The 21153-nt window shown below is 39.6% G+C and overlaps 1 protein-coding gene across 3 annotated transcripts in view; it reads left to right on the top strand.

Annotated features, from left to right (window-relative positions):
- NCAN (neurocan) overlaps positions 1–19015 on the top strand; it is a 194736-nt gene extending 175721 nt beyond the window's left edge. For all 3 annotated transcript variants that reach the window (XM_083180322.1, XM_083180306.1, XM_083180315.1), the window contains 5 exons: positions 1518–1676; positions 9403–9485; positions 9710–9854; positions 10696–10878; positions 13582–19015. In XM_083180322.1, the coding sequence (XP_083036448.1) occupies positions 1518–1676; positions 9403–9485; positions 9710–9854; positions 10696–10878; positions 13582–13763 (752 nt within the window). In that variant the 3' untranslated portion in view covers positions 13764–19015. The remainder of the gene's footprint in view (positions 1–1517; positions 1677–9402; positions 9486–9709; positions 9855–10695; positions 10879–13581) is intronic.
- The last annotated feature ends 2138 nt before the right edge of the window (positions 19016–21153 follow it).

The raw sequence follows: 21153 nt of genomic DNA, 5'->3' as shown, positions 1-21153 counted from the left end.
GCTGCCCGCCCCCTACACGCGCGTCATGGCCTCATTACCATGCATACGCCCCGCGTTTGCATGGGAACGCCCATGAAACGCGGGGCGTATGCATAGGGAAATGAGGCTAAGTAGCCCCTCACGCCCCTATCCGCCCCCTTTGCGGCGGTCAAAAAAAGTGTGCGGCGATTTCGCCTGCACATGCGCAGAGTGCCCTCTGCACATGCGCAGAGCGAAAACATCGGCGGAACGGCCGCATGCGGCCGTTACCGACCCGATCAGAATAAGGGCCCTTATCTCATTACTTTCTCTCTGTGTCTCCCTTTCTATTATCATAATGAATTATACACATGAAATAAGTGGAGTCCTTAAACTTTACTAATTAAATCTACCATACTCATTCTCACTCCTCTGCAGGGATTGCTAGGTTATGAGGGAGCTCCCCGGAGAGAACCACTCAACTTGGGTGACATCCTGATTAGTCACCGCTTTGTTAACAGTTGTACAGCCAACCAGCGACGGACTGGGTCTCATATTTGGCCCTGGCATTTGGGCATGCACATGCTGGGGGTACACATGCCCCATTACAGAAGAACAGCTCTTTCCTGGACGCGAGTCCAGCAGGAGAGGCTAGATTTACACAAATAGAGTTTCCGAAAGCCCAGCTATCTGAGCTTTCTCTGTGTCTGAATTGGCCCACCAGTCCATCAGCCTCTTTGGCATTTGCCAAATTTGCCTGATGGGCAGTCTGACCCTGCTGCCAACTCATGTAAAATGTTTTAAGTAGCACTTGCTGACATTACAGTATCTACATCCTTGTGTTCACCAAATACTTGTCAAAATTATATTTGTCAGCAAGCCATATGTATCCCATTCACATAGCTGTGCCAGGTACAGTGGTGGTACACTCAGGACCTGATTCATGTTTGCAGTGCTGATGTTCATGCAATTCAGTGAATATCAGCAGACTGCGCATGGGCTGTGCAAGCGTCAAGGAGCCGCTGGGATCCTTTTCACAATGAGGATTTCATGGAGAAGTGATTGACAGGAAGTGAAAATTTGTAAGGGATTGGTTGTAGAAAAAGTGTGTCACTTTCAGGGTATGTATCTGGTGACATCTTCCCTACTGCTGTGTGTCTATAGCCAAAGGCCTACACGTAACCTCCTTTCTTCCACCTTTTTGCATTTAGGCTGTGAATGTGTATGTAATATGACATGAGATTTTGATAGCTCTTCACTTGCTAGCACTAGAAAGTTGCAGTTGCATTAGGTCCTCTGTCATCCGTGTAGTATTGCTTACTTCAGTCTCTGAAAAAAAACCTGCAAAATCAGGAAATTCATTGACTTTTCCTTTCAAATACATTGATGGAAGCATATGTTAAAAGTGGGTGTATTCTAGCGCTGCTGCAGCATGTAGTGAGTAATGAGTAGTGAGGACTCAGTACCCACAGTAAAACTTTACCCTTGGCTCTAACTACCCATGTGGTATCTACATCTGCACTATTCATAATATATGCAATTTGTTCTGTCCCTTTTAGACACAGAGGGGTGCGATCATAACTGGCACAAATTCCAAGGTTCCTGTTATCGATTCTTCCCCCAGCGGAGACCATGGGAGGAGGCAGAAAGAGACTGTCGTCGGAGATCAGGGCACTTGACTAGCATCCACTCGCAAGAGGAGCAGGTCTTTATCAATGGTAAGCATGCCCACGCCTATGCTAGAAAGCCATGCATGAGGCATCAATGACAAATAGCAAATAGCTTTATATATCTATATCTATCTATATATATATATATATATATATATATATATATATATATATATATATATATATATATATATATATATAGAGTCCATAGAGCAAACGCACACGCTGACATATATTGAAAGACCTGTGCCAGGTATCAATTGCATAGAAGTAGAGTCCTGTACAGTACAGAACAACCGGCACCAGGAAATCAGGAAGTCCAAATGAAATTCTTTAGTGCATATTTAATGCAAACACATCTTCAAGCTCAGATAGAACAAAGCATGGTATACATCACCCATCAGGCATTGAGATACAAGGTAAGTACTCCCGTCTCCTCGACGGCCGTTTCGGTGCAACAGCACCTTTTTCAAGAGGGTTTGACAACATACTGAGAAAAAGACCTGTGTATTATAGGGCAAACAAGACACACTCACCTGCTCTCACTTGCGCTAATCACAGAGATCACGGTCGCCCACTCCATGTATCTCCTCCACATTGCCGCCGTCAGTATCCAACAACGCCGCGCACCGCAAGTGCACACTGCGTTGTGAAACTAATCTTCAGCTAATGTTGGAGGAGGACAGCAGATAGGTTCCCCCGTCCCCGGAAGTGACGCAAGTGCATAGCAGTAACCATGGTAGCCCAAAAACGCCAGTCATTTACGTGAATGAAGACTGATTGGGAACACAAAAACTGCATTCCACAAAATACATATACATATATACACGGAAAAGACATTGAAAAAGACAAGAAAAGGGAAAAAATATTACATGTGAAAAAACGGGATCGCATAGTTGTTGTCTGACATGTCACTAATAACCTGTATGTCACGTGACCCACGCAAGACAACCATTCATCTCTACTATGCAAAAAACACATCAATCAAATATAACATTTTCAGCAAGAGGGTTATTTGGAGCGGTGCAGATATTAACCATAAATGCATATTAGTGAATAAATGGTGAAAATGAGAACTCCTCATTTAAGCCCATGGGACGCATACAGTTTAACTCATATATCCAATAACATTGTTTCTTCATAAGTAAAGCATGCCTATCGCCACCTCGCCTCAAAGGGGGCACATGTTCCAGTGGCATAAAGGCAAAGTCTCTAATAGAGTGTCCGCTGTTCACAAAATGCCTTGCCACTGGAGGCGTATTTGTGTCCATCTTAGTATAGGCTTTGTTTATAGAGGACCTATGTGCCCCTATTCTCTCCTTGAGCATTCGCATAGTTTTGCCCACGTACAGTTTGTTACATGGGCATTTAATCAAATTGACGACATATCTGGTCTCACAGTCCATGGTATGCTTGAGACTGTATCTCTTGCCTGTGATGGGGGGTATAAATGTGTTTGCTTTGATCATGTGTCGACAGTTAACACAACCGGAGCATTTTTGTGAGCCAACAGGCTTGGAGAGCCAATTTTTTGACTGGTCCACTTTAGGGCTAATATCCGAAAAGGTGAGTTGCTGCTTTAGATTGTGGCTTTTCGGATATTAGCCCTAAAGTGGACCAGTCAAAAAATTGATGAAGACTGGTAGGACCCAGTTGAAACAGCTGTCGGGACCGCTGTTATAACTCTTGTACTTATGGAATAAACCACATCTTTTTTCTTCACTACTCGTGTGCCGGTTTGGACTCCTTCCGCAGTGGGGGGGTAAGTGTACTGTATTACTATTATGGACCAGGCACCGAATTCTACTGTTTAAATGATTTGAGTGCCGCCCTGTTACCCAATCCCTTATATATATATATATATATATATATATATATATATATATATATATATGGAGCAGACTCTCTTTTCGCGCCACTAATTTTTGTAATAACTTTGTTGGGGCTGCCGAGCTCACATGGACCCCTGTTGGATGGGGACAAGGAGAATGTGGATGGCAGTTGTGGGTTGGCGCCCCTTAGTGAGACCTTTGGTAATTAGATCTGTACAGCCTTTAGTCAGAATTCCAAACACATGCAAGTAAAGTCCAAAATTCGTATAAATGTATTAAAATGTCTCTGGTTCCACACTTCAATGGTGGTTAGATCAGACCATAAAAAGTTCAGTGGTATATTTCATAACAGCACTATAGACGATCCCAACGCGTTTCGTCCCCACACGGGACTTCATCGGGGGTTCGCAATGTACACTCGGAAAAAGGTGCAGCCAGTACACAGTCATAAACTGATCGGAAATATGGTTATCACTGTCCTTTAGGAGATGTGTGCCACTGAACCTTTGCACTGGCACACATCTCCTAAAGGACAGTGATAACCATATTTCTGATCAGTTTATGACTGTGTACTGGCTGCACCTTTTTCCGAGTGTACATTGCCAACCCCTGATGAAGTCCCGTGTGGGGACGAAACGCGTTGGGATCGTCTATAGTGCTGTTATGAAATATACCACTGAACTTTTTATGGTCTGATCTAACCACCATTGTAGTGTGGAACCAGAGACATTTTAATAAATTTATACGAATTTTGGACTTTACTTGCATGTGTTTGGAATTCTGACTAAAGGCTGTACAGATCTAATTACCAAAGGTCTCACTAAGGGGCGCCAACCCACAACTGCCATCCATATATATATATATATATAGATATAATAGATACGAGGTACCCCAACCGCGCCTTTACCGGTTAAGGCAGCAACTCTGAGGGAACCCCTGTTAGACGGGACCCAAGAGAATAGAGATGAGAAGGTAGAGGTTCAGAGTGCACCTATGCAGCCACAGTGTAATTCAATAAATACAACTACACGGGCTATCTACATCAGTGCAGAAGACACTCCTATTAAAATTGTTTTAATTCATTGAATTTTAAGTTGTATTTTTTGAATTACACTGTGGCTGCATAGGCGCACTCTGAACCTCTACCTTCTCATATAGATATATATATATAAAGCAGACTCTTGTGTCGTGCCATGGGGATTGAAGTAATTATGTGAAGGCTGCCTAGCTCACAAGATCCCCTGTTGGATGGGGGATATAGGGAAATATAGAATACAATTGTGGTTTGGCACCCCTAGTGTTGATGTTCACAATTAGATCAATTAGGCCTTAGATAAATTCACTTTAGCATACAGTAAAAAAGTCCAAGTAATTTCAAATATTTATTAAAAAGTCTCTTTTTTCAAACAGTGGTGACAATTGATCCAGATCTTTATGGTTCTCATTCAGACATTTCAGATACTTTATGACAAAAAGAAGTGGACAAAGAGTAGAGTAGCGCTAATGACAAAGAATTAATAGACTTTAAAAAATTTTAAGTTAATTAATTAGCCTAATAAACCCAGCTGCTAACTAATAGGGATTACCACTCCCTGTGGACAGAAAAAAAATATGGACAAGCAAGAAAGCGCTTGAGTTTTTCTGGCAAAGAAAATAGCCAGTTAAACTTTTTTATAGAATCATGCAATATTTATACACATAAAAAAGACATTATAAAAAAGCTTCCGTCTAAATGTCCCGAAGTGTACAGATATGGGAAACTCCACGGTCTATTTAAACCGTGAATAAATGGACAGAGGGTTACACTTGATCCTTGAAGAAGCCGCCATATAAGTAGGCGGGGAAACGAGTCGATCCACAAGTTCTTTCTCTGCCCATAAGGATAGCCGGCCGGCCTCCCTTTGGAACTTCTAATCACACTTTGAAGCAAAGTTTGGCTGCAGTACAGCAATCTGGAAAACAGGTTTGGGGATTTTTTTGTGTGGGTGCACCCCCCTTCCCCCCTATACCAGTATGCTAACAAATCAGCTACTGAGGATTTGCTAACTACCTACTGGTTTTACTATTGATCTCAAATAACCAATCTAATACTCTGATTACTGGACTGTTGCTTATTAATTCAAACTAATAGACTAACTGCATTCTTACTAATTGTCTTTCCGACCGTCTGGATAACATGGAGACTCTTTCCAAGTTGGTACTAACCCAGAGCAATTTTGATGCTCTAAAAATCTTTTTAATAACCATTTAATTGATTTTACCTAAAAAATGTCAGATACTTGATAACAGCAGAAGAATATATATCCAACGCGTTTTGTCCCTTAATGGGACTTCATCAGGGGTTTACAGATGACAAGAATTTATAAAGGCAACTTTCCCAAGAGGAAACAATTCTTAATGGGGTGGTACCTTGGCACAGTGAAGCACCTACTCCTATTCTTTCCGGCTAAGCGGCAAATAGTCTTCCTCCCAGCAATGTTGCTATTGAATACAACATCTAATGTTAACGTTTAGTGGATAAGACCTCTTTAGTTGGCCATACCTATACAGGTTTATAATAAAGACAATGTCTCCCATAGATTTGGGCAGGCCCAGTGTGTGATATGAATGGACCTAGGCTCAATTCCTGGTAAATTCCAACTGTTTAATTTGATTAAAAAGCAGTAAATTCAGTACAGAGTCTGGGATATTCCAAAGGCAATTCTCACCTTCCGTAGATGTGCTCTGGTCACAGGCTCTGTTTGAATGACCTCATTCAGACAGAGCCTGTGACCATAGCATATATATATAGAGAGAGAGAGAGAGAGAGAGAGAGAGAAAATACATGTATGCCGCTTACCGTAATGTAATGTGCTAAGATGTTACAGCCGCCCGTATCCGGAAGCAGGACTGAGCGCACGGCCAGGGCATTCAGATACATTCAGTTTATCAATCAACATATTCCTGAAGTGCTGTTCCTTCTTTTCTGCATATACTATAACTTTTGTTTCTGGCACCCATCCTGATGTTATAGAACTTATTTTTTTGTTGATTATTATATAACAGATTTAAACTTTACGTTTCTAAATTCAGCAGCAAGGATCCCACCTAGAATAATACACCTTGCATACAATAAGACACATAACTGGAAGGCTAGGCAAGCATTGGAGATTTTCTATTTCAGATATCAAAAATATTTGAACTGATATGCCAGTGTCCACAATCACTACATACAGTGATAGAGTTGGGTCTTCTGTACTTGGGATCACATTAAACAGGTGGAACAATGCCTTAATAAAAGTATTTTTATCTTCTGATCACCATTCAAAATATTCTTGCATCAGCCAGATCAATCAAATAGATAATACCCCCAAAATAGAAGTCGAAAAGGAATAGCCACTCATAGTGCTTAAAAGTTTATTTAAAACACATTAATATGCATATATTTCCACAAGTAAAGAATGCAGGTAAGCTCCTATACTGATATATGTGGTGATTGTGGACACTGGCACATCAGTTAAAATATTTTTGATATTTGGGGCGAGATTCTCCAATATTCGCCGCTCAGCTCCGCCCCCCTTTGCCTCTGTTCGCATACTTAATTATCGCATATGCATATGCGGGGTGGTGATGGGTTCGCGTTAGAAGCCCATTGGCTTCTATAGGGCATCGCCAGATTTTTCTGGCGATGCCCCCCCCCCTCCCCCGCGGGATGCTTAGAGCATCCCGAAATGCGGTAAAAACCGCGGTAACGCGGTTTTTACCGCATTTTTACCTTAGAGAATCTCCCCCCTGATCTGATACAGAAAACATCCAGCTCTTGGCTGTCCCTCAGATTTATTTTTTGTATAGTTTAAGTGCCAACCTCTACAATTTCTGTATATATTTTGCCACTTGTTGACACATGGCACTGTTTAGTCAAAGTCTATTGTGTACCAAATGGATTATTTGGTGTATTTTAATTATAGTCATGTGTGGACACATCTGTACAATGTGAGTGGTTATATTTAATGGTGAAAAATAGGACTCAGTACTGCTTGTCTAGACATTGAATACAGTTGCCGTACAGTACTGTGTGTACTTGGTGAAGTCTTATCCACTTCTTCAAGAGGAATACTTCAGCTATGAGTTCAAACACAAATGCGGAATTAGCTGGAGGTCAGTGAATTGTTATGGCCAGTCAGGATCATTGATTTTACGTCCCCCTAAGCTGTTTTTGTACATGTCAGTCTTAATTTTGTTGTTACAAAAGCATCAGAAAAATAGATTTGCCTTTATTGTTGATATAGAACTTTATGTTGCTGTAGCCTTTGATTTACTCAGTACTGTATTTCAGAAAACAACACCATTAAATATTAAACCAGTCTTTTATCTGTCTGTGCAACACAAGTGGACATTTACAGAGTATAACAAGAAATACAGTAGAAAAATTATGCTTGTTGTTTAAGAAATAGTATATTTGACAAGCGTTTATAATTTTTTCATTCCATGCTACCCAAACACTCAACGGCAAACTAAAATTAAAAATCAAACACAGGGAGTGAGGTGGGCCGTTTCATCGTTTCATGGGAGTGCCATCTTGAGAACAATATTTTCCTGCAATCAGGTCTGAATTAGGCCCATTGTTAGTTGTTATGCCCTTCTTGGTTCTAAGGGTGATGCTGATGCGCTGCACACACTCTGTATGTAACTAAGGGTCTTATTCTAGTTCACTCTTTCTGACAAAATCCTTCTTAGATGGACAAAACCATGTGCACTGTAGGGGGGCAGATGTAAAATATGCAGAGAGAATTCGATTTGGGTGAGTTATTTTGTTTCTGTGCAGGGTAAATAGTGGCTGCTTTATTTTTACACTGCAATATAGATGTCACTTTGAAGTAAAACCCCACCCAAATCTAATTCTCTCTGCACGAGTAACATCTGCCCCACCTGCAGTGCACATGGTTTTGTCCATCTAAGAAGGAATTTGCCGGAAAGAGTGAACTAGAATAACCCCCTAAATGAGATAGCGTTGTACTCATCTCTTGCAAATCAAAAGGAGTATCTGGGCTGTGAAGTTGCATTCTCACACAGGCAAAGTTCAGTCATAGCGGGTTGACAGAACTGTGGGTTATACAGAGTTAAGCTGGACACACATACATTACTGTTTTCTGCCTGATCTGCCTGATTGGTCAGATAATTGTCCAGTGTGTTTGCCCAACCAATCTCACAGTGCCAGTCTGTTGGAAATGCCAAAATGTCTGGCATATTTGACAGAGGCAATTGTAAGCTGCCCTGCACTGGACAGTGTACACAGCCCCTGTCCAACTTACCAACACCTCCTGTTTACTACTTACTACTGTATATAATGGAGAGTGATAAACAACCAGCCAATCAGCTGCTAAATGCAGGCTGTGTTTGAAAAATTACAGGTAGGAGCTGATTGGCTGGTTGTTTATCACTCAGTATTTTATCACTTTTTGAAGCTTGATACATCTGGTCCTTTAAAAGTACAGTATCTGTCAGTCTGACATACATCGATCTTATCTGCATGTGTGTGTCCGTCATTACATGTAAGCGCAGGCTACAAGCTTATCAAATGCACTTTGAGGTGTATTCAATGCCACGACGAGAAGGGTTTGTACGGTGAAGATGGCTTATTTTCAGTGAGGAAAAGCCTCGCTTTCCAACCCCCTCGCCGTATTTAATGTTTGGCAGTAAACTTCGTCTTAAATGGTGAAGTTCGCCGCAAATGCAGCGAGTCTGCTGCATTTTGTGATGAGCCCCGCCGTTTTAATGGGCACACTCGCCGTTTCCAAGCATATGTGTATGTGTGGGTGGAGCCCAAAGATGCATACAACTAATGATTCATGTTCTAATCCGCACTGGGACCTTTGGCTGTAATCTTTGTATCTATAAGTGTTTGCTATGTGACTCATTCTGAACTAATGTGCATAATGTGCTATCATTTTATTCCTACTAAGGTTTTGGTCGCGAGAACACCTGGATTGGTCTCAATGACAGAACAGTGGAACAAGATTTCCAGTGGACAGATAACACTGCATTGGTGAGTCTGCTACATAAATTAGTGGCTTGAATGGCAGAGGATGCCTAGTCATTACTGGCTACAGACAGTGACATATTGTATTGTTATTGCGCTTTATACAATACACCAGCCTAATCATGAAGTAGTAATGTTAAGCTAAACATAGTGAATCTATAATGTACTCCTTCTGTACATCACCAAAGCAAAAATCAATTCATTCATTCTCCTGTTTGTGTCCATCACAGCAATATGAGAGCTGGCGAGACCAACAACCTGATAACTTCTTTGCTGGAGGAGAAGACTGTGTGGTCCTGGTTTCACACGAGGAGGGCAAGTGGAATGATGTCCCATGTAACTACAACTTACCTTACATCTGCAAGAAAGGGACAGGTAAGAAAGTAAATGTGATGTTACATAAATACTCTCTGACATAATCTGCAATAAGATGGGATAACAAACTACCACCAGTCATGTTCAGGTGCTGCCATGGGTTATGATTTGAAAACTTGCAGTTAGTTATCAGAGCTAACCAAAGCAGTGTTTATAACAATGGGAATTATGTTAAAGATGATGGTCCCAATTCAGCAGCAGTTGCAGTTTTGTAGAGTTTCACATACTGGGGGCTGCCCAACATGATAAAGCCCCTCCTTTGTTGCAATCGCAATCGAATTATGATCACATTGCCGGAATATCCATGGTCGCAGGGATTATGGGTGACACTTGCCTGTGCAGCCAGGCTTCTAAGGCAGGCGCTTTTTTTGCATCACATCAGCTATGTGTGACATCATACAGCCACCCTGAAAGAGTCCAGATACACCTATATCGCCTGGGCCACACCACCTAAATGTTGTGCAGCTGCCCCTTCAGCAGCCCCCACTTTCCGGTATGCAATCACATTTTGAAACTTTGTGCACGCACGCTGCAGCAGCTATGCATGCACAGAAGTCCACAGATCAACTGTTTGCGATATTAAGACTTGTACAATTGATCCTGACTCGGGCCCTATATTGTATATTGCATGTCACCTTTATTTCATTTAGAGTAACATCAGCCACCCTGTAAAACTCAAATCAGCTCTTTCATTATTCGCTTATAAATATGATTTACATTTTTCTCAAATATGTGTATAAAAAAATGATATTTATTTTATAGATATGTCTTGCATCTATAAAGTATTATGTAAAAAATAAATTATTGGTGAAAAGCTGAGGACTAAATGTGTCTCCCACAGTGCTTTGCAGTTCTCCTCCCGTGGTAAGAAATGCTCACATTATTGGTAAGAAGAAGGATAAATACAGCATCCATTCCACTGTACGCTACCAATGCCAGGATGGGTTCATACAACGACACATACCAACCGTCAGATGTCACCGGAATGGGAGATGGGATAGGCCTCGGATCCTGTGTGTGAAACGTACGTTTGTTCTTCATATGTCTTCTTGGAATGTTCGTACAGGACAGCACAAAAGAATTTCCAAAATACATACAATAAAAACCATTGTGCAATGATTAGTTCTTCTATAATTTCCCCAATTCACATTGTGCCACATTGTAATACCCAGTTCCCGTTATACTGCAGGGTATTGCACCCAGTTGCATTATGCCATATTAATGTTTCCACAGTTCAGATTATAGTGTTCCCAGTTCACAATATGCCACACAGAAACCCTAGTTCATAATACAGTACGATACATTGTAGTGCCTCCAGTTCATATATTACCACATTGAAGTGCCCCAGTATATAACACCTCATTGTAGTGCATCCAGTTCATATTATGCCACTTACCTCACTTATGGAGATATTTATCAAATCTTGGAGAGATATATAGTACCCACCATTCAGCTTCTGGCATTTTACAGGCTTTGCTAGAAAAAGAAGCTGGTTGGTGCTGTAACACTCTACACTCTTCCCTATCCCACTCCACTACAGTTCTCCTCCGAATGCATCTGGTGTGTAATTCCTCTACCTTATGCAAGCTGCAGCAATGAGGCCTCTGGAAAAGGACCAATGAGCAAATAACTCAATCTAAAGACCTAAACAAACTGTAGTGTATTCAATACAGTTATTTAAATGCTGGGATGCTGAGTGTCTACCAAACACAAACGAGGTCCAGCGAGGTGCAGGGGAGACAATCCTAGGAGAGGTTCCTGGTAAGCCTTCAGCCTGCATAGCAACAGCAACCACTGTAGTTACACCCATGTCTATTACCTTATGTAGCCAGTTTTCCTCTTACTGTACCTCTTAATTGTGTAAGCTCAATGTACAGTGCTGCATTATATATTGGTATCTTAACAAAAACAATGAGTGTGTGAGTGTGTTTTTGTGTCATGTGGAACTTGTGGTTCTCCAAGTGCCATCATGGGACCAGTGGACCAGTGGTCCACCTATACATAACTATTATTAGTAGCAGCAGCAGAAGTGGTAGTAGTAGTAGTAGTAGCAGCAGCTGTTGTAGTAGTACTATTATTATTATTAGTAGTAGTAGTAGTAGTAGTAGTAGCAGCTGTAGAAATTAATGCAGTAGTAGTAGTGGTAGTAGTTATATTATTATTAATAGTAGTAGCAGCAGCTGTAGTAGTAGTAATGATGTTAACATTTTGTTTCATACCAGATTATATTGATCTGTGCAGTGTTTTCTCGCCTGCCAGATGCATACCTCCCAACTGTCCCCTTTTCCATGGGAATGTCTGAATTTTTGGGGACGTTGAGACGTCCTGCACAGGGCCAGCAGTGTCTCTTGGTGGGGAGGGGGGGGTTGGAAGTCCCTGCTGCCACCGCACATATGTGCCCAGTGTCTATTCCCACAGGCAGAGAGGCTGGCCATGCCCCCACAGCAGCAAAATGGGGACGTGGCCTTGCGGGAGGGATGCGATTTGAAGGCCATGCTTACAATGACTAGATCAACACCTATGAATGGTCGACGTACTGTAGGTTGACAGTAAAAAAAGGTGAAGCCAAGGTAAAGGTCGACATGAACATGGTAGACACTAAAAAAATGTCCACACAAGTGTTTCACTTTTTTGTGTCTATGTCGTCATATGTCGACATGGGCACCATATAAGTGTACCCCGTCATCTCTCACATAGCTCGCTGCACTCGGAATGCTTCGGGCACTATCAAAATCTAGCTCTGTGCCCACTTGGATGGTAAAATATGAACCAAGTTGGTTTTAAAAAAAACATGAAAAACTCATGTGGACCTTTTCGGTGTTGACCATGTTCATGTCAAACTGTAGCTTGTGTTGACATTCTTAGGTGTCGAACTACTTACTGTTGACCATTAGTGGTTGACCTACAGTAGTCATTGTCAACCCAGTGACTGGATACACCCGCTGATTAATAAATCTAGGGTTTCTTACTATATTTATAATGGACAAAACCACTGATAGCTGTTCTGTTCTATGCTAAAACGTTTCTTAGCATTTTTGCCAGTAAGTAAAATTAGCTTATAATGGTTTAGCTAAGATGACACTTAGGGGTTTATATACAAATCGATGCTGATCGTGTTTATGCCTCAAATGTAATACAGCAATGCTTTTACTACAGTAGCTGTGTCTTGCTAGTGTAAAAGCATTGTCCTTTTCAACATGATTAGATCATATACCTTTGCAAATATATCCCATGATGCCTGTTATCCTTAGATATTTTTGATAGTATTAAATGCAGTGGTGGCTCCAGAGGAAGGGAAGTTCAAAATGTAAATATTGGAGCCACAGCAACTGCCAGTGAGTCAGTTTGGAATGGCAGTTGGTTACAGTTGGTCTAGCTCCCCTATTTATATTTTTAACAGTGCTACAGCCCCTCCTCTGGAGCTGTGTAAATATCCATAAAGAATCCTCCTGCCTTATTGTTGCTAAGTCTATACACAAAAGACAATTGGTAGTAAAGGCTGACTCCTATGCTTTGCCCATTATGCCAGTCCACAAAACATGAGAAATCTTGTTTAAGTACAAATACTCCCCCAAAGTGCACACATTTTCCTTGAATTCTCCTGTTTTCAGTGCTTCAGTAGCACACTTCTTATCATAACTGATACCATCTCCACCATCTATATGTTTCAATTATTTATAGTCAAAATACATTTTTGTGATAAAAGTTTTTTTTTCCATTTCAACAGCCCGAAGACACCACAGGACAAGAAGACACCACCATCACCAGCACAGGCATCATCCACACAAGCAACATCACAATCACCATCACCACCACCACCAGCATCATAATCACCAGCACAAATCACACCGTGAGAGGAGGAAAGAGGACCAGCACAGACACCGGGAAGCTAAGAACACTTATTATTAATGAGCATCCAGTTATTAAGTCCTGTGCATTCCATTTACTGCTGACAAACCCATCCCATGCTGGGAGCAACAGACGAGATGCAAGAGAAGATTTAATCCCAGTTCCATTATTATTAGATGTTTCTGAGACTGTTCACAAGGCCCAGAGTACAGCAAATGAATTAATACAGATAGAAATTGTTACTGTAAATCTGATGCTGTTATTTGTTGGCACCTTTAATTCATAGCCAAATTATGGTTCTAAAAATAGAAAACCAAGTCAACTTGTCATATTGCCCTCTATATAAGCAAGGACTACAAAGCATCATTTTCACTATACTTGTAGCCATCGGGCCCAACTGATAAACTGTTCTTTTTCTGACAAGTGATTATTTCTTAATGGCCTCTTTTACGTGTGAATAAGAACAGGAAGGTGAAGCCCCTGTGTATGAAGAAGTGTGATCCTAAAGAAGAAACCCATACGTAACTGACTGAAATTACAGAACACATTTGACTTGATGTGGGAAATTATTACTACATGACCAGCCTAAGGGGTATGATTACTAAAATCAAAGTAGTGATGTTGCCCATAGCAACCAAACAGATTCTGTCTATCATTTTCTAGGTTGCAATACAGAAATGATAGACATAATCTTATTGGTTGAATCTTATATGGGCAACATTGCTTCTTTTCATTTTTAGAAGCTGTAGTAAATTTACCCCAAAGTGTTAAATTTACTAAAGATCAACATTGATGTGTTTTCCAGGATCTAAATCATACATTTAATGTTTGGCTGTTAATGTTTGGCTTAACATTGCTGAAAATTGATATTTGGTTAATTTACCTCTAAGTACTGATGCAGTGAAACTAATTGGAATACATTTAAGGTGTATAATCAGCACAAAGAACATTAGTAATTCAGTGAGATAAATGACTTTTTAATAAATATGGATCATCTCATCACTGAGGAAATGTGTTGCACAAGTACAGTATACAGATTATTCCTAAGTTTTGGAATTCTCTGCAGCAGTCTTTGGCTTTCATTATTGCATGGCTTTGGTGGCTGTGCTAATCTTTCTAGATGTTATGTGGCACCATTGGTTCTTGAATCATTTCAATGTTGATATTTGTGGGACCTACAGAACAAGAGGGAAATGGGGTGTAGTGAAGATGTCCTAACATCAGACACATTTTGGTCCTGTCCAGTCCTTACAATATCCAGCATGCATTGGCCAGAAAGGGTTTAGACCAATGTGTGGTGCTGTTTTATTTCTTCTTTAGTAGTTGAAGGTTTATAGGACTGCTCATATTTTCTAGAAGGTCACTAACTATTGCTTTCTATCTATATTAATATATAGAAATATCCTTTTATGTTGTCCCACAACTTTGTGGTAGAGCAAAGTTTCCTTGTCACCAGCTCCAATGAAGGCATAGGACTTAAGATGTCTTCTTCTACTGGTGCCATTGTACAACCTTTGTAAAAAGTGTAGGTTCTGAAAGTAGTGGTTATAAAGATCACAGAGGGAAAGCAAGGGTAGGATAGTGGGGAGGTTGGGTTTGGTATTATTAATGTTTGCTTACAGATGATATGTAGTTGCAGTTTTGTGGTAAGAATCTTGTTCCTCTCGTTTTTGCTGTTCCCTTTGCTAATCATTCGTCATTTTAGCTGTGTGGGTTTATGTGTGAGTGGGTACATGTTTATGGATCAGTTTATATATCTATGTGTGTACATGAGGAATATTTTTAACACAACAGTTCCCATTCTGTCAGGACCAGGGAGTATCCTCAGTCCCCTTGCCTAATATCCACTGATACAAGTTAGTAAATGCATCACAATTTGAATTGTGGAGCAGGTCCTTACTTTTGTACTCTGTTATTCACTTTTTATACACTATAATTCATGAAAGAACCGCCTAAGATGCATGGCTTATTTCTTATGACATCACTTCTTTTTTATTTTATTTTATGAAATATATGTGTCTTTCCAGAATTATTATTAGTAAAGTCAAAATCATTTTTTTACCCACCATAATTTGTTTATACACCAGCAACATTCATAAAAACCCAAATCAACAATTCATTACTCTCTACTCATGAAAACTAAATTGCAACACCGTAGGGACTAGATGCAGTAACTTACAAGGGTAGTCCAGAAAGTTAAAAGTACCTTATTATTTGTCTCAAAATAATGACCTTCTTTTAAGAATTTATCATATCTGCCAACGAGCTTTAGAATCCAGTCTATTGAAACAGTTGCTGACTGAACGCTTTAACTGATCATTGCTATCATAATGTTTTCCGCCAGGGAACTCTGGGGTAGATGTATGAAGCATTGAAAATAGTGGGGAAGTGAGCCACTGGAGAAGTTGCCCATGGCAACCAATCAGCTGCTATCTATAATTATATTGAATGCACTTAATAAATGTTACTACAAAGCTGATTGGTTGACATGGGCTATTTCTCCGCACTTTTTACTGCCTCATACATCTCACCCTCCGAACTTATTGAAAAGGTGAAAATTGCTTGGAGATAGGTCTGGACTACAAGGTGAATGATTGAAAACCTCCCACCCAAAATTGTCACAAGTGATGTCACAGTTCGTTGGTCCATTCTTGAATATTTCACACCACTTTCGCACATCTTCACACCACTCCCCCATGTCACACCACTCCCTCACATAACACCACTCCCCCCAGATGACACCACTGCCCCACAATACACCACTGCCCCATAATACACCCCTCCCTCACATCACACAATACACCCCCACAATACACCACTCCCTAACATCACACCACTTCCTCACAGCACACCACTCTCTCATATTTCTACTTTAAATTCTGTCAGGTTTCAGTTTATGTGCATTCATTCACCTAATAACACCCCTAACATCACAGTCAGCTGGATTTTGTATCATTGGGGTAATTTTACAAAGCCCAAAGTCACCAATAAAACCCTTGCTCACAAAGCATTCATAAAACAGGTTAAGAAGACCATGAATTGGGGAGGATGAATGACCTGCACAGCTGCAATGTCTTTACTTGTGTATATGCCAATGATTTTGTTTTCAATAATATGCATTAAGTGCTGCCATAAAACTGTAAACAACTTGGTCTGTTGGTCACCAGATTAACTCACAACTTCCTATCACTATCCCATAACAATCACAATATTGTAGATTGTATACTCAGATTGAGCGGCAGAAGAGCATTCCATACAAGTACTTTTATGCCACTGAGGGAAGATGCTACAGGCAGTAACCAAGGTGGATTTCTAAAAAAATGTAATTATATAAATGAAAAAATCATTTAATTATTAGGAAGAATATTTACAATAATTTCCTTGCTAATGTTTAAATTGCAAAAATGGCATTTTATTTTCTATAATGAAATCAGTAGAGATGTTATATACAGTATTTGAAGCCAGCCCCATGTCAGCTGGACCTCTTGTATGTGCCATACCGGTAGATTTTTAAGCCACCTGGGTGGTTGGAATGCAAAATTGTGACATGAAATAAAGGCAGTCCCAATGTCCACTATTTCTGGAAAGTCTTTCCAGTATTTTAGGAGAAAGAAAAAGGAATTGTTCATATAATGAAGAGAGAAGTGATATTAGGAGCACTTTGAGTTGCCCTTTCTAGGTTGGAATGATTACATTGCTATATTTATGGGGTGCAATAAAATAGATAAACTGTAAAAAGGTAATGGGTGAAATGTAATAGGATGAGATATTCAGAAAGTGAGAGATTTGGTAAGAAATCTCTAGGTTTTTTTAAAGCGGCAATCATTTACACTTCAAAATCAAAATGGTTTTGCAGTGTAAATGATTGGCGCTTTAAAAAAACTGGAGATTTCTTACCAAATCTCTCACTTTCTGAATCTCTCATCCTATTAAATTTTACCCATAGTGTCCTAAATGACGAACACAGAGACATTCTTGCTAATACACATGAACTTTAGCATCCAACCAATATTGAAAGAAGAGCAAAAGGTAGGTAACCGCACTCATCTTTACATTGCAGCAAACTTGCATACACGCAACAGAAGTTTTGATTTCAAAGCACAAGTGCTACTATGCATAAATGTAGCATAGAAGCAGATTATCCTGGGTTACAATAATTCTCCTTCCCTTGTTTATTGGTCCATATTTCTAGTAAAAACACTGTAATTTTGACTCGCCTGTAAGTGTAGGATTTGGCGTTTTCCCCTTTGGAATGGAATAGTAACAACAAATTAAAGGATATTGCAGGATTGGTACCTATATTATTTTACAAGCTACAGACACCTGGATCACACTGATATTCATCTGCCCTTTCATACATCACAAAAGGTCATTTACTTTGGTATTAGAGATGTGCGATTCTATAGAAATCCAAATGAAATTTTGTGGCTCTGAACCGAAGTAAAAATGGTCCAGCTCTTCAAAAGAGATCTGATCTGAACCGATTCTGAATCTTCACACAGTTTTCCATTTTTTTGGGAGTTGGATTGCAAAAATTACATGATTTTTGCTGTTTTTATTGTTTTATATAATGATTATTATTTTAGATTTGCTATCAATTTTAAAGCGAACCAATTTAAATCTGATCTACACAAGAGGGTGGTTTTGCAATACCAAAACAGGATGAAATTGAAACAAAAAAGACAAAAACAGAACAGATAGTATTATATCATTATTTCCGCTGTAGTCATTAACAGATCTACTAGTATAGTTTAAACTACCCATATACCCTTTCACAGCATTCTAGATCATTATATTTTTACCCCATAAAAGCACTCCCTTGCTGCCTAGGGTTTCAATAGCGAGAGCCTGCCTACATGGCTAACTGGTTAGTAGGAAATAGTTGATTGGCTTTTCAAAGGGAAATATATAACCTACAAGCAAGTTTAATAAAGTTATGAAAAATACATGTTACAGTAACTGCTACATAATGATTGCATCAAATCCTCATAAATGTAAAAAAAAAAAAAAAAAAAAACTTTTATCATAAATAAAAAAAAACTTAAAAAAAAAAAAACAGTAACAGATTTTGTTGAATACATTTGTATAACACTGTTTCCCAGCATCGTACAGTCAGCTCATGGCTACGGTGGTAAAAGGTTGTGATGGACAAATTAATTGAAATGCTTCATCCTGCAGTAATTTTTTTTTTTTTTTTTTATTTATCTTATTTTTAAGTGTAGAAGATGTATAAATATTGAACATAATGTGCTGTATAAACACTGTGCATTGATGTCAGGCTGAACAATTTTAATAAAGTTTTTTTAACAGTTCCACTGTATATTTTACTTATGGCTGAACAATATGTAATTTCATGGGACTCACATATCAACAAACAATTCTGTATTTTGCAGATGATTGTGGAAAAAAATGAAATTGGCATTGTATGGGATACACCAAAATCCAATTCTGACTAAAAAGAAGTCAGAATCTGTAAATCAGGGTATCCAAATTCTTGGGTAAATCTAACATTTACAACTTAATACACAGTGTCAGTAAGATCATAAATATAAAAAAATATTACAAATTAGTGTGCTTGGAAAGCAAGTCCAGACTAATGTTCTTCATACACTGATCGGATACTCGGATAGAGTGCAGCGGAAAAGTTCAGTGAGTAAACAGGACATATTCAATGTCTTTCATACACTTACCAGATACCATGTCGAAGCAAAGTTGAGCGTGAACGGGACATTGTCAATGTTTTTCATACACTGATCAGATACAATACAGCGGCAAATTTGAGCGTGTAAACGGGATATTGACAATTTTTTACTTTGATTTATAAACAAACAATACAATGTGCAACTGTAAATTATGAATTCCTCAGAAGGGGAGTACGTAACCTTCCAAATGGTACCTCTTCTACTTGCATATAAAGCTATTAACCATACTGCACCAGTATATATCTCTTTACTTATCACAAAATATCACCCATCTTGACCACTACACTCTGCACAAGATCTGCATCTCTCTTCTGCACGGATCACTAGCTCCCATTCACTATTAAAGGACTTTCATCCCTGAAAACTCACCTCTTCAGGCAAGCCTATCATAGTTAAGTTCTACACGCATAACCCTCTGAGGCACTTATGTATTATATAGCTTCCCTTCTGGACTTGTAACTTGGTGGGACTGCTATGCTATTACTGGTGCCTGTCCTTGTGTTTCCCTCCTATATCCCTATAGATTGTAACATACTTGCCTACCTGACCCTCTCCATGCGGGAGAAAATGCTCTGTTCCTGGACTTCCCTGGTAATGTATGATTGCCATCACCTGTGGTGAAACACCTTTACCTAGCTCACCACAGGTGATGGCAATCATACATTACCAGGGAGGTCCAGAAACAGCATTTTCTCCCGCATGGAGAGGGTCAGGTAGGCAAGTATGGATTGTAAGCTTGCAGCAGGGCCCTCTTACCTCCAAGTCTGTCTGTTGTTACCCAGTTTGTATTATCACTGTCTGCTATTGTAAAGCGCAATGGAATCTGCTGCGCTATATAAGAAACTGTAAATAAATAAATTCTTCATTTATCGATTTTGGTTAAGTATGAAGGGAGAAAAAGGGAGCGACATGAAAAATCACCCTTTAGACAATATATATGATTTTTTAATCTGCAGATCAAATATATTTTTAATCTGCAGTTTCTTTTAGCACCAATTTACTGAGATCAGCGGTAGGATATAAGACAATCAGAATTCGCCAGAGGTGTAGAAAACTGGCCAAACTGCAATTTTTTTTTTAAAGTGCCAACATTTGTAAGGAATGGTTTTACCTTTTAAATAATTGCCACCTAAAAAAAACATCTGCGTTCGGCTGGCATCCCAAAACTCCTGTGATCTCTCAAACCTCCCAACCTTGACTTCTTGTCCAGGGTGGTGTTGAAATCCCCCAAAGCCCGACCTGCAATCAGACATGATGAATGAAAGAAACAATAAAAATAATAATGAATCACCTTCTAAGACTAACTTGAAAAATAAAAATCTTTTGGAACTGCTAGGCTATCCAAAACAGTGTAAAATTGTAAAATGAAAAAAGAAAATAATCAGCACCTGAATGATGCTGATATATAGGGGGAAATTTACCAATATGAAAAACCTAGTTTTTCGTATTGGTATTTCCCCTACGGCTGCATATGACTGTTTTAGTCGTATGCAAAGTCGTGTTCCGGAGGGGAAATTACAAAGCAGTCAGATACGACTGCTTTGTAACCCTCCGATGGTGTATTCATTCGTATTAGCAGCACATATATACGGCCGCTAATACGAATGTTTCTGGCAGTCTGCACGGATCAGTCAGATCCATGCAGGCTGCAGTGTGTAAAAAAAAATAGAAAAATTAAATAAATAAAAAAAAAAACAGCGTGGGGTCCCCCCCACAGCCGAAACCAGCACCAGGCTGAAAGAGCCGGG

The sequence above is a fragment of the Crinia signifera genome, chromosome 1, assembly GCF_055691185.1.
Source record: "Crinia signifera chromosome 1, ASM5569118v1, whole genome shotgun sequence".
Classification (NCBI taxonomy): domain Eukaryota; kingdom Metazoa; phylum Chordata; class Amphibia; order Anura; family Myobatrachidae; genus Crinia; species Crinia signifera.
The sequence above is the reverse complement of the archived record's forward strand: the minus strand, read 5'-3'. Positions and strand labels throughout refer to the sequence as shown.